The 14,724-nt window shown below is 39.6% G+C and overlaps 1 protein-coding gene across 1 annotated transcript in view; it reads left to right on the top strand.

Moving 5' to 3' along the window:
- Window positions 1-3,604: 3,604 nt before the first annotated feature.
- Window positions 3,605-14,724, top strand: part of SENP2 (SUMO specific peptidase 2) — a 35,056-nt gene continuing 23,936 nt past the window's right edge. The window contains exons 1-5 of the mRNA XM_068971465.1: window positions 3,605-3,705; window positions 5,562-5,617; window positions 9,223-9,356; window positions 10,009-10,075; window positions 11,995-12,085. Of these exons, the coding sequence (XP_068827566.1) occupies window positions 3,605-3,705; window positions 5,562-5,617; window positions 9,223-9,356; window positions 10,009-10,075; window positions 11,995-12,085 (449 nt within the window). The remainder of the gene's footprint in view (window positions 3,706-5,561; window positions 5,618-9,222; window positions 9,357-10,008; window positions 10,076-11,994; window positions 12,086-14,724) is intronic.

Raw genomic sequence — 14,724 nt, 5'->3', positions numbered from 1 at the left:
CATTTGCAGTTAATGTGAGCAAATTTTGTGATAAAATATAGGACACAAGAGCTGTACTTGCTTTCAGCATAATAAGACCAAAGTTATTAGATGAACTGAATAAAATCAAAGGAACATTGGGCTTCCCAGGTGACACAGGGGTAAAGAATCCACCTGCCAATGCAGGAGACACAAGAGATGCAGGTTCTATCCCTGGGTTGGGAAGACCCTCTGGAGGAGGAAATGGCAACCCACTCCAGTATTCTAGCCTGGGAAATCCTATTGACAGAGGAGCCTGGCAGGCTACAGTCCATGGAGTTGCAAAGAGTTGGACATGATAGAGCGACTAAGCACACGTGCAAAGTCACAGTACCAGAAGGGCCCGTTTTCCTTGAGTACCAGGGGAGTTGGTCTGCAGAAGGAAATTAATTTTCAGGGTAGTGAATTATGGTAGACATTAGGCACATCAGGCCCAAACCAACAATACCTCATCTTTGGGCTCCTATCCATGTCCACTACATGGCCCAGACCTCTGTTCCAACAGGGATCAGCAGAAACAAAGTTGAGAGAAAATCTTAACACTCCGAGAAGGCTGGCAAAGGAAAAAATTTGCAAGCCTAAAGAATGGATTAGAGGGCTGGGTCTTCATTGTTCTGGGACGGGAGGGGAGGTAGGGTTTGAGGAAGACGGGGGAGGGGCCATGGAAAGACTTGAAGGAGAGATCTTCGCTCGAGGAAGGGGTCTTTTTAGAAAACTAGGGTAACCAGTTAGGAAAACTTACGAAACCTTAAGCAATGTGGTTGAGCTCCTCTGATGGTCCACGGGTGCACATTATGCAAACCAAGGACAGAAATGTCAGTATCTTCATTACTGCATGTGATTTGGGGCTTCTCCTCTGGGCCGCCGGTGAAGAGTTCCTGGGTCTGGAAATGGCTGCGGCAGTGGTGGACTTGGGGTTAAGGATAACCCCCCTCCTTGGTCAGTGGATGGGCAGTGGTCCAGACCTCTACTGTGGACAACAGGACATCGAAGGCACCAACCAGCCGACGAGACCCAGGCGGAAGCGACTGTAAGGCTCGGTCCCTTTTCTCCATTTCCAAGAGTGGCTAGAGAAGTAGAAGGACACAAGGGGCTGTAGGTGTGGGGAAGGGCTGGCAGAGTTACTATTTGCTGATGAGGTCCTGAGATTCTGACTAAAGTTTGTAATTTCACAGCCTTCCCACTGTTTCTGGCTGGTGACTGATATTTCAGAATCGGGTTTGTGAGGGTGCAGGGAAAGAGGCAGGAAAAGAAAAAAAAATTGTGTTGTGGTGTTGTACTACACTGTTCTGAGACTTGATGCCAATGTTTCTCTAATCTTGGTGGCCAGAACCTGGGAGAGGCTGCTATTCTAAAGCGGCTTGCAATTTTCTTACTTGTGTTTTAATGGAGACCGCTCTTTTGTGTCAGAGAATTCCTTCCCTGTACTTGAGGGGTCTTTTTGGTTTGGCAATAGTAAAGACCAACTTTAGTGGAATGTACAGTTGGGACACAGCTGAACTGCCCTGAAGAATAATGCCGATGGTAATCTCCTTTTGAGTTAGCTTGAGAGTCCCCCCTGAAATGAGTTGGGGTAACGGTAGAAGGCCAATTATCTTCTTCTGGTGACATGTAGAAACTGCTGAGAAGAGTGAAGAGATGAAATTTTGGGAGACAGTAGGCTTTAGATGCTGTACTTTTTTTTTTTTTTTACTGCACCGTGGGGCATGCAGGATCTTAGTTCCCCGACTAGGTATGAAATCTGTGCCCCCCTGCACTGGAAGCAGAGTCTTAATCTCTGGATGGTGAAGTCCCTAGATGCTGTACCTTGTAATAGCCATTTCTAAATCTTTTCAGCTTTGCAATTCTCCTTTTATTCCCACATTATCTGTAACAGCTGGGTGTTAGCTATATTTTAGGGCATTGAAGGAGAAGCCCATGTTCACACTTAGAATTTGCTTCTAGCCTCTAGAAACTGCCTCCATCTCCCCAGACCAGTGTGGAGGTAGCCATTGGAGGGTAGCTGGTGGTTCTGGGACTCTAGGGGGTGGCTTGCAGAGGAATCCAGGAACAGTGTTTATTGAGGAAAGGATGAAGCTATACTGAGGAGTGCCTGTGTTGAAGTTCAAGCAAGTCTGAGGTATGACCTTAATTGAGGATCAGATTAAGGATCAGGTGCATACAGAGAGGATTTTTGTAGGACATAAAAACTTTTGAGGATTCTCAGGAGTGTTGGGGGAGGGGACTGGATTTAGGACTGGATTTTCCATTAAAAAGGATGGGTCATTTTCTGTTGTAGATAATTAACCAGAACTAGGACCTCTAAAAAAGAGAGAGAGAGTAATTAGCACTTCCTGTCAGCTCTAGGCAGAGAAGGCAATGGCACCCCACTCCAGTACTCTTGCCTGGCAAATCCCATGGACAGAGGAGCCTGGTAGGCTGCAGTCCATGGGGTCGCTAGGAGTTGGACACGACTGAAGCGACTTAGCAGCAGCAGTCAGCTCTAGGGAGACTAGTATGCCGCAGGTAACTTTTCATCCTTAAGTTTCTGTGAAGCCTTCCTTGAGTTCTGTCCTTCACTTCCCTAGCCGACTGTTTTCCTTTCTCTGGTTCCTACTGCACTTTGTACCCACCTTTATCACAGCAGCCAATTATCTTTTTAAAAATTAATTGAAGTGTAGTTTACTTACACCCAATTATCTTGTATTGTAATTTGTAATCATATCTCTCCCAGTAGACCTCAAGGGCGAGGGACTGGCGCTGGTACACAGATCGCGGTTCAGATTCCAGCTATACCACTAGCTACCTCTTTGACTTTAGGTAATTACTTAATCGCTGTATGCCTCGATTTCCTTATTAAAAATAGGCACAAAAAGTAAAAAATAGAAATGGGCACAAGGCTCCGCATCGCCTGCGGTTGCTGGGAGAAATGAAGGTGACTGCGTGTAAAATACCAGGCATAAAGTATGTGCAAAACAAAGGGCGCCTAGTAGGGTAAATTAGAAAAAGAAAGGCTACCCACTCCAGTATTCTGGCCTAGAGAATTCCGTGGACTATATAGTCCATGGGGTCACGAAGAGTCGGACACGACTGAACGACTTTCACTTTCAGTAGGGTAAACATTTGTTAATTAACGTGCACTCAAACATTTCCTGATAAACCACACGGGTTTCAGGCCTGGAAGCGCTCCCTCTCAGTTGGAGAGCCCTCACGTGCGGCCTGTGGGCCTTGTCCTGCGGGCAGCCTCAGGACTGGCTCTGCCGAAGAGAAAACCCCGCCCACAGCCCTTATGATCTCGTGAGCGATTGGGCCAGGACCAGGCTTTCAGGTTGCTAGGCTAGGGAGGTGGAGATCTAGATTGCGCCTGCGCAGACTGAGCGCTAAAATGCTTTCCGGTGGGGCGGGAGGAGGTGACGTCAGAAGCGGGGGCCCGTGGGGGCCGCCTGTAGCCCTGGGGACGTTGTATCTATGGGCCTTAGGATCGCGTCACAAGTCGGCGACTGAGCTTTGGCGGCGGTGGCCGAGGCAGCGAAGGCGGCAGCGGCGGCGACAGCTCTGGGGTTTGCGTCTCGGGGTGTGTCGGCCGCCGCTGCTGCTTGGGCCTGGTATGTACAAATGGCTGATTAGGATACTCGGCACCATTTTCCGTTTCTGTGACCGGCCGGTGCCCTCTGCCAGGGCCCTCCTGAAGAGGCGGCGCTCGAACAGGTGAGAGAAGGGGCCGAGCCACGGCCTGGCTCTCCCCCTCCCCCACCCCGGGTTCGGCTGGCTAGGCGGTGATCCATCCACGCAGGCCCCGCTCGTTAGAAACAGGTAGCTGGGCGGAGGCGTTAGAGGTGCGGGTCGCGGGTGTCCCGGTGACGTAGTCGCTCCTCGGCGCTGTGCAGATGCGACTCCTGATGATGGAAGGGGCTAGTGGTCGGTGATGGTGAATATCTTTCTTGTTAGAGTCCAAGCTGGTTTCTATCATCAAATGGAGTTTTTATCATATTTTGCTGCTCTTCGGCTGAAAACTAAAAATTGAAGGAATGCTGTGTTTGTGTGGCTCATTGTTTACAAAACACACTCCCAAGTGTCATTTGTGCGCAGTAAGTGCAGTTAAGGGAAGTGAACTTCATAGTTTGCGCAAAGCCGTTTTGACTACACTTACTGTTCTCTTAGCACCAAGACGCAGTAGCTGTCTTGTTTGGAAGGCAGCTGTCAAACTTTGCCTTTGAGTGTGTGTGTGTGTTTTGCTGGGGAGGGAGGAAGAGTGATCCTGTGCTTTAGCATTAGGGTATGAGAAAAAGATAGGTACTTCATTTCTTCAAAAAGATCACTAATCTATACTCTAAAATTAAGTTAAAATTTGGGGGAAACTAAAAGTTGTTCTTAGCATTGGCTTGTTGGTTTGTCCAGTTTCGTAGTGTCTACCATCTACTTAAAGAATTAATCTAGAGAATAAAATACCATACCAATTCTATACATAATCCCCTGAACTTCTAATGATCAAATGTTAATTTTTGTTTATTAAGCCTCAAGATCGTCGGAGGGTGGTTTCTTGGAGCTTGAGAGAACAAGGTGATTATTTACTATGTGAGTCTAAGAATGCAGGTCATTGATGAATTAGTTGTGAACTAAAAATGCCATCATGTGTTCCAGAGAGGGCAAGGTTTCAACATATTCTTTCTACCTTTCTGTAGGGTTGATAAAAGGATCATTTGAGAACAAGTTGTAAAGTGTTTAAAATGATGCTTAGGGTATGTAAGGGTAGTGTTTATGTATTTTGTCCCAAGGGCCTTGTGCAGAGGCTGATCTGGATACGCACTTGCTACTTACTTGTTGAATAGAGAAATGTTAATTTCCTCTCCCCTGTCCTTTATTATTTTTACTATGAACCTCTACTGGTCAGGAAAACAGTGACTTGTATATCAAAATCCTGTTCTTTACCACACATCCTTAATCTAAAATAACTTTTAAATGTAAACCATTTTTAAGTCCATCGTTAGAAAGATGATTATACCATGAACTTTAAACTTTCTTAAAGCATAGGCCCAAAAATTTTCCTGAATTTCCAAATTCTTTGTTATCACTAGTAATATAGTTTCCATGATAAAAATGTAGTTAAATATAACACCTTTTTCTAGCTGAGAACTATCTTTTAAGGCATCTTGTCATCTTGTGTTTCCTACCTCTATGTGAAGTAGAAAATGAATTTCTCTTGTGGGGAGTGTCATCTTTCAAAAGGAAATTATTCTTTAATCATTTCTGTAAAGAAATAACATAGTCCTAAGCTTTTACCTATATTCCTTTACTAGGTAAGTGATTTCTGGTCGGTTTCATGTTTGTATTTTAGCCAGACTACAGGTTATTATATAATAGGGAGTTTTGGATCTCTCTCATGTAGTTGAACCATAGTGTTACATCTGCAAATGCTAGAGGCCTACAATATTGTAAACATCAGTTGAACCTTGTGACAAAGTGAATGGAAGATGGTGTATTGTATGAATAGTAAGCTTACTTATAGAAATGGATATATGTGGATATGAATATATACATATATATCTCTCTTTTCTCTTTTTCAGCACTCTGTTTTCTGCAGCGGACACTGATGAAATACCAGCCAAAAGACCAAGATTAGGTATTAAATATTAACTTTAAAAGTTTTTTAAGTAAGAAAAATATATGTGTGGACAAATTCAAAAGGTAAAAAGTACATGCAGTGAAATGCGAGTCTCTTTCCTCTCCCTCTTCTACTCAGTTACCCTCTCTAGAGGTAACCAGCATTACCAGAGACTTAAGGATCTTTCCAGATAAATAAGTCTGTGTGTTGAAAGTGCACTTCAAAATTCCTAATCTTCCTGTAAAGTAAAGGTGCTCAGATAGCTGAGTGAATCAGTCTAAGCTGCTGCCTCAAATTGTTTTCTTTATGTCTGAAGGACTAGACATCGTTTGGTAAATGATGTAGATTAGAGGGAAAAGGCACAGGGGACTACTATAGTAATATTTTCCTCTTTCTCAAAAATGCATGTTAATTGAATCTACCTCCAGATGAGGTAAAGAGTGGTCCTGTCTGTGTTAAAGATTTCATTTAAATCCAATGAGTGCTTATTGAGCCTGTCTTACTGTTAAGCAATGTGTTGGGTTCCACAGGAAATACAAAAATGAGTATGACAGGGTCTCTATTTTATGTACCTTAAAATTGTAGGAGGTGTCTGATAATATAGTGGGGGGTTTTAAGACAAGTATTATAAATAATACTAATGTCCATGAGGATATGATAAATGATATAAGAAAGGTAGCAACAAAATACTGTCCAGTTTTCTTCTGGTTAAGAGTCTCAATAAATATTTGATGAAGGAGCTAATATGTGAGATGAGTCTTGAAGGAAAGATGGGATATCAACAGAGAACAATAGGAAGGAAAAGCATTCTAGGCAGAGGGAACAGTATGGGAAAGTTGTGCAATTCAGGAAATAGCAAATAAAACTTAGGGAAAAAGTTGACAAAAGAGAGAGTTCAAAATACAGAGGGACTTTGACAGTTAGGAATTTATACTGAATTCATTAGGACAGTATTCCCAAAACATAGGATAGCTGATAATTCACAAAATGATTTTAGGAGATCCAACATTCATAGCATTAAGTAACATCTGAATTATGTTATAAACTATTCATATTAATAAAAATATTGCATCTTTTTCAGTTATTTTAATTTCTGATTATTTTAAGCAGAAAACATGTTAATTTAACGCTACCATGTATTTAAAACTTGGGTAATACATGTTGCTTGCGTGCCAAGTTGCTTCAGTCATATCTGACTCTTTTTTTTGACCCTATGGACTGTAGCCCACCAGGCTCTTCTGTCCAAGGGATTTTCCAGGCAAGAATACTGAAGTGGGTTGCCAAGACTTCCTCCAGGGGATCTTCCCCTCAGGGGTCTCCTGCATTGGCAGGCGAGTTCTTTACCACTAGGCACCTAATTGTCCCTTTTTTAACAGGCCCATCTATAACTTAATATTGTTGTGTTTTTATTTCCTCATAAGGCAAGTGAGGTTTCTTTACATTAATGGTAGCAATATAAAGTAACATTTTATAAATACATTTGTTTAGCCAAAAAAAAAAAAAAGTCAATTTTATTTGTTTAGCCAAAAAAGAGTCAATTTTATAGACAAATGTAAATAACTGTATATGGTTAAAGATTTGATAGTGATACTAGAGAAGGTTCCTGCAATAATTTTGGCAGTTATCTATCTGGACTTCTAAGTTAAAGTTCCCTCCTTCCTTGATTTCCACAAAATATAAAGATTTCTGACTAGAAACTGTAGAAGGAAGCTTCCCAAGGGGGAAGCAGTGGGTAACAGACAATCCTTACTGGCAGAGCTTGTAAAGGTCTCTAGCAGTCCTGGCCACTCTCTGCACTGATGGCTGGACTTGCCTGGTGGCTCAGACGGTAAAGTGTCTGTCTACAATGCAAGAGACCTGGGTTCGATCCCTGGGTCGGGAAGATCTCCTGGAGAAGGAAATGGCAATCCACTCCAGTACTATTGCCTGGAAAATCCCATGGACAGAGAAGCCTGGTAGGCTACAGTCCATGGGGTCGCAAAGAGTCGGACACGACTGAGCGACTTCACTCACTCACTCACTCAAGTACCTCAAGTGGGGCTATGCAACTGAGGAACTGAACTCAATTTAATTGAATTTAAACTTAGGTAGACACTTGTGGATACTGGCTCCTATATCAGACAGTATGAATCTATTGGTTGCTTTGGAGAGAAGAAAAGGAAGGATGAAAATAAGGAGGAGCTTAGAATTGCAGACTCACAATCTTACAGATGAAAGGGATTTGAAGAGCTCTATGTAGTGTAGTCTCAGCAAAATAAAATGGTCTCATCTTCATTTTACAGATGAAGTGGACCTTCTAACCTTCCTCTCTTTTTTTAATATATGAAATCTTTTGACATAATTTTGGAGTACATTCAGATTTTGGCAAAATTTGTAGGAAAATACAACAGTACATTTTGTGCCCACTGTTTATGTTAAGAGTACTTCCTGCCTTCTGAGGTCTGGATGGCAGTCTGGATGATAAGTACCAATTCCTGAAGTCCTTTTTCTCCCACTTACAGCTCAGGAGAGTGTGTAATCCCTCAACATTATTAGAGGGTTAACCTGAAATTCTTTCCTATTCCTAAAATGAGAAACAAGACATTTGCAAATTTTGGTACTTCTAACTATTCTGTAGTGACAAATTACTTAAAACTGGATTCTGCTTTACCATTTAGCACACCTTTCCTGTTGTTTAAATTATTCGCTTATTTTTCTGGAAAATATTTTATATCTTGTATGTTCTGGAGTGCTTGATGCTTAAAAGCCACCGTTTCACTTTCAGGCTGTTTTCCTGTGAAGCAGAATGTGGTTCTAAAGCACTCAAGCTAGTACTTTAGAATACCATTAATTAAGAAATAGAAAAGGAATTGTAGAAAACAAATCAGCAGTGTAGGAAGTGAGAAAGGGACAGTGAGCTAAAAGGAGGAAGTTGGGAAAGCATTTGAAATCTACCCCCTCCACCCTTGTTTATTTACTTAGTTTGTAATCTTTATTTTTGGTGACAAGGAGGGATGAGTCTGAGATCTTTCAACGCATCTTCTCTAGTATAGGCTAGCCTTGTTTCCATCATGGATGTCTAGGAACCACATATCTTATACTTTACTAATTTCCATCCTGAGTGTAGCCAAGATAGAATAGGCACTAGGTAAGTTGTTGTTTAGGTCCGCTGTATTGGTACTTGCCTGAAAAGTAAGGACAAATCAGTGAGTTAATGGTAATGCTTCCTATAGAATTCTGCTATACCTGGTAGCTATATGCTCCACCTTGTCTAACTTATGCCCTTATCTCTCTAGGAAAGATTTATTTTACAGTATATATTCTAGGGAACTCATTGCTTGAAAGTTGTCATTTATGGCCTTTATTGTGTGTGTGAATTGGTATGTAATTTGCTAGGTGATGATTTCATGCTTTTGTAGCCTCCCAGATACTTTACTAAAAAGCTACAAAATCACAATGCTGGAATTACAGATATTCATATATGAGAAAGATTATTTTTACAGGTGCTTTTTCCTCTCAGTGGTTGAAGACAGGACTGCTGATAAAAATTGAGAGAGGCCTTTTTTAAGATACAATTTTTCTTTTGCTTGAAGCTTAATTACTCTATATTTACATGTATATGTAATCTATATTATGCTTTCCAGATTGCTTTATTCATCAAGTGAAAACCAGTCTGTACAATGCTGCCAGCTTGTTTGGATTTCCATTCCAGCTGACCACAAAACCCATGGTAACTTCTGCTTGTAATGGAACACGGAATGTGGTCCCTTCAGGAGAGGTCAGTGAGGATAAGGTTTCATTGGAGCTACTTGTCTTTGTACTTAATCATTAAAGTTAAATTTTAGAAATATTCTCTTTTTAGGAATTAATGTGTAGACTGACTTCTTTCTGAAATGTTCCCATGTCTTAATTAGCCTTGATAAAGAAATGAAATAATTAAAGGTTAAGAGATTATAGATCTAAAAAATATTTATAAAGAGCCTAATTACTAATAGAGTTGACCCCTGAAGAATGTATGGGTTATGGGCCCCACCTCTCCATATAGTCAAAAATTCAGTATTTGGCCTTCCAGATCCATGGTTCTGCCATATCTAAAGTCTTGCATCCATGGATTCCCAACTGGTAATCATGTAACGCTGTAGTATTTACTATTGAAAAAATCCACATTTAATTGTATCCATGCAGTTCAGACTCTGTTGACCAAGGGTCAACTCTACATCTGCTTTTTCATTTAAGTATGTGTGAAGAATCTTCAATTGTTACTTTTTATGTCATTTTGTGAGTCTTCACAAATTAAACTTTGGGTCTAATTGATGAAATTTCTTCTGTGAGGTAACTAAATCATTACCAATAGAGTGATTTTTTTTTTCATATTAAGACTTATTTAAATTCTAAGAGTTATTACAGAGGTGATTCTTTTTGATTTCAAGGTGTTTTCAAACTCTTCATCTTCTGATCTGACCGGTTCTGGATCCTGGAGCAACATGCTAAAACTGGGTGAGGTGGTCAAAAATATTTCTGTTTGCCCTACCTCCTTCCACTTCTTTTCTCTGAGTTTTGGGAATATGAAAGGAAAACACTGATTTGGCTTTGGATGAGAGCATAGACATAGTCTCTGCTACTGCCGCTGCTATTGCTAAGTCACGTCAGTTGTGTCCAACTCTGCGCGACCCCATAGACAAAAGCCCACCAGGCTCCTCTGTCCCTGGGATTCTCCAGGCAAGAACACTGGAATGGGTTGCCATTTCCTTCTCCAATGCATGAAAGTGAAAAGTGAAAGTGAAGTTGCTCAGTCGTGTCCAACTTTTAGTGACCCCATGGACTGTAGCCTACGAGGCTCCTCTGTCCATGGGATTTTCCAGGCAAGAGTACTGGAGTGGGGTGCCATTGTCTCTACATATTCTAAAAAGCCAATAGCTTTCCTTTAGTATTGTCTTTGAATTTACTGTTATGATTCCTATTTGCTTTATCAATGTCTTTAATGTGACTTAGATCAGGGCTTATTCATTAAAAAGAAAAAAACAATGTTACCTGAGCGCTTACTTTATGTTAGGCACTCTGCTAAATTATCAGGAATAACAAAATAGTAAAACCTTTAGTAACAAAATAACAATAGTAAAACTTTAATAGCAAAGTAACAAATAATAATAAAATAGCAAAACAATAAAACCCTGCCTTTGAGGGACATCATCTGATTGGGGAGTAACCTAAGGTTCCCAGTTCTCATAGTTTTGTGGATTAGGAATCTCTGTATCATCCTGAGACCCCAAAACTGAATTGTATTTATTTTATATATGATATGAAATGCACTGACAGGAAAAAATAGGAAGAAGACAAGAGTCCTGAAGATAACTGTGATCTGTGCTGCACAGATAGGCTTGTACAGTTTGAGAGAAAGAGGGAAAAAGCTTTTAGAGAAATTGTGCATTCAGAAAATGGGCATATGGAGGAGATGGCAGATTTACCTTGTGTCTGAAGTACTGGCACTATGTTTCCATGGGTATGCAGAGCCTGTTGAGAGAAGCACAGGTATTCCTAGAGCAGATTTCTTTTGTAAAGAAATCCACAGTCTCTAATCTGAAACGCTTGGAGATGTTTTGGGGAATTCCAAATTTTTTTCTTTGTTTATTTAATATTATTAAAGAATCCCAACAACTCCGCCTGCAATGCGGGATATCTCGGTTGGATCCCTGGGTTGGGAAGATTCCCTGGAGGAGGGCATGGCAACCCACTCCAGTGTTCTTGCCTGGAGAGTCCCCATGGACAGAGGAGCCCTGTGGGCTACAGTCCATGGGGTCACAAAGAGTCAGACATGACTGAGCCACTGAGCACACACCCAAAACCCCACAGGATTGAACACTGATTCAAGTCAGGCTTTACAAACAAAGGAATGCAGGCCAGTTTAAGTTTTGCTGCTACTGACTTAAGTTCAGCTTTAATCTCTTTGCACTCCAAGGCCCTGTAGTAGCTCCAGCAGAAAATGTGGCTGAAGTATAGTGACCATCGCACAGGTATTGGAAACCTCTGGTAAATGTAGTAACATAGCAGATTTTCATTTTAAAATACTTCTGTTTTCTTGAGAAGAAGAAACAATTTTAAAAATTTACTCAATTTAACTAGATTACAAAGAGTTTATAATCATTGAATTCCTCATTCCTCTTGTTAGCCCCAGCAAGCAAAACTAGTAAAGCTTTCCTATGAATTATTACTGCTTACCTGAGAGCAAAGACAGATTAAACGCTATTGCTTTTCCTTTAACTTTTACAAAATTTGTGCTAGATAATAACAGAATTTGAAAAAAATAAAATATATAGTTGTACTGTATAGACTGTTCATGGATTTTCTTTTCTAATGCATACTGGTCACAGGTTTCTTTGTGTTTTTCTTTTACAATTACCAATGGTTTTTAAAAATAGGTAATAAATCTCCTAATGGAATAAGTGACTATCCAAAGATCAGAGTGACAGTAACTCGAGATCAGCCACGCAGAGTCCTGCCTTCCTTTGGGTAAGTGTTAATTCTGCCCTTCTGTAAATGGAAACTTGGTAATTTTGAAGTGCTCATTCTTGCTGGGCATTTTCGCTTTTATTCTATTCTTTCACTTTATTCTTAGTAAATAAGTACTTTGTGGTTAGTAACTTGCCAAATAATCATATAGCTGATAAGAGACTTGTACTCAGGTACAGGTTACTTTTTCTACTGGATCATATGCCTATATAATTTTGAAAAACTTTTTTAAAAAATTATTTTAATTTTTATTTGTGGGCATGCTGTGCAGCTTGTGGGACCTTAGTTCCCCAACCAGGGATCAAACCCAGGCCCTCGACAGTGAAAACATGGCATCTTAATCACTGGACTGTCAGGGAATTCCCTTGAAAACCTTTTAAAGAATTGTCACTCATAAACTTTTTTGAAGAATAATAAGCATACAGAACAGCGCAGAAATCATGTATGCAATGAACTATTACTATGTTATTAGTAATTTTCTTCTCCTTTTTATATTCTCACTTTATAGAATTTCTGTTGGATGTTGGACCTCATGGATTGATATAATTTTTCTATATATTCTCTTTTGTTGTTATCCTTGCCCTTAAAAAAATCTTTTATTAAAAAAATATATACATATGGTATATACATACACATATATGCATATATATATTTTTGGCTTCATAGTTTTTAATTTGTAAGCATCCTCCCCCTCTGTATTCCCCATGACTTTTTCTTTCTCCAAGCATTGAGTTCTTATTACAAAGATGCAGTAACTTTTATCCTTTTAAGCTGTTAATTATTTTAAAATTACTTCTCCTTGTTTTGCCTGCTTCCTTTGAATTCCTCCTCCCGCTTTGGTTTATTTTGGTCTTACCTTTCTTATACCTTTCAAATACCTGATAATCCCTGGCTATCCACTCATGTTCGAAAATGAGGCACTAACTTTAAAAAGTAAGGCTCCCTGGACTTGGATAAATGGCTGATTATACGGTTAGGAGACTTCCCTGGTGGCTCAGATGGTAAAACATCTGCCTGCAATGTGGAAGACCCAGGTTCGATCCCAGGGTCGGTTAGGAGAGAGAGTAAAAAATGATCATGGAACATCTTGTGCTAGCAATTAAAGGATGCTTCAAAATTTAGGGACAGTTAAGCATCAAATTTTATTCATTTCATCTTTATTTGACAGGAATATAGATGTGTTAATAAATAAATACATAATGTGAGAGGAAAAGACCTTTAAGTTGGGTGCCAACTAATAATAATAGAGGGAATGATGGAATTAGAAAATCACCGTCTTGTAACTGTCACAGTAATAACTGATTTATACAGGGATCATCAGTTGAGCTGGAAGTAGTAAGTAAAAGTTTGATGGAGAAACCTGCCTGACACCACAACCAGAAGAACAAAGTTTAAATCACCTACTGTGGGCAGACTGATGTCTTGGCCTCCAGATACATTGCACTGAGCCAGACATCATCACCTACTGTAGTATTCCTGCAAAGATCAACGATCTGAATGTAATTACAAGAAAGCTGGTTAAGCTGAAATTAAAGTTAATTCTACAAAACAGCAGGCCTATACTCCTCATTTTACTCTTCATTCGTACTCTTCCTCTTTAACCTGTGATTATTTAGAAGTTTAAAAGTTTAATTATTTAGAATATTATTTAGAATTGTTTAATTTCCACATGTTTGGGCTTTTCCCAATATTTTTCTTTTATTGATTTCTAGTATAACTTCATATGGTCAGAGAATATACTTAGTATGATGTCAGTTCTCTTAAATGTTTTAACATTTGGGACTTCTCTGGCAGTCCCGTGATTAAAACTGCGCTTCCACTGCAGGTGGCATGAGTTCCATCCCTGGTTGGGAAACTAAGATCCTGCATGCTGTACAGTGCAGCCAAAATATGAAAAATAAAAATAAATCTGTTAACATTTGTTTATATACTAGAGTATGTTAGTTTGGGTGTTATTCAGTGTGCATTGAGAAGAGTGTGTATTGTGGAGTGTATTGTGTTGGTGGAGTGTTCTATAAATATCAGTTACTTTGCTGATAATGTTTATAGGTCTTATTGATTTTCGGTCTACTTTATTGATGATTGATGAATATAGTGTTGATGTTTTGTGCTGTAATTGTGGACTTGATTATTTCTCCTATCCAGTTATGTTAGTTTTAGCTTCATGTATTCTGAAACTCTGTAGGTGAATAGATTTGACCTAGACCCACCAGTTGTTACCATTCTGCCAGTTTGGTTTATCATTCTGTGCTATATGTACATAATATATTTTTCCTGATTCATTTGAGAGTACATCTTAGACTCATACCCCTTTAATCATAAGTACTTGACTGTTTATTTCTAAGAATGAGGACATTGACTTATATAATCCTAGATTACCAAAGTCAGAAAATTTAACATTGATGTAATACTATTATATAATCTTATTTAAATTTCTCTATTACAGAGATTTTTTTTCTGGCCCACAATTCAGGGCAAGATCATGTATTATATTTAATTTTCATGTCTCTTTGATCTCCTTTAATGTAGAACAACCCCTCAGCCTCTCTTTGTAATAGCATGAATATTTTTAAAGAGTACAAAGCATTGCTTTTATAGAATCTCTCTTAATCTTGTCTGACATTTTCTCATGATTTAAG

This window comes from Capricornis sumatraensis, chromosome 1, assembly GCF_032405125.1.
Source record: "Capricornis sumatraensis isolate serow.1 chromosome 1, serow.2, whole genome shotgun sequence".
NCBI lineage: Eukaryota > Metazoa > Chordata > Mammalia > Artiodactyla > Bovidae > Capricornis > Capricornis sumatraensis.
This window is presented reverse-complemented; position numbering and strand designations above follow the sequence as displayed.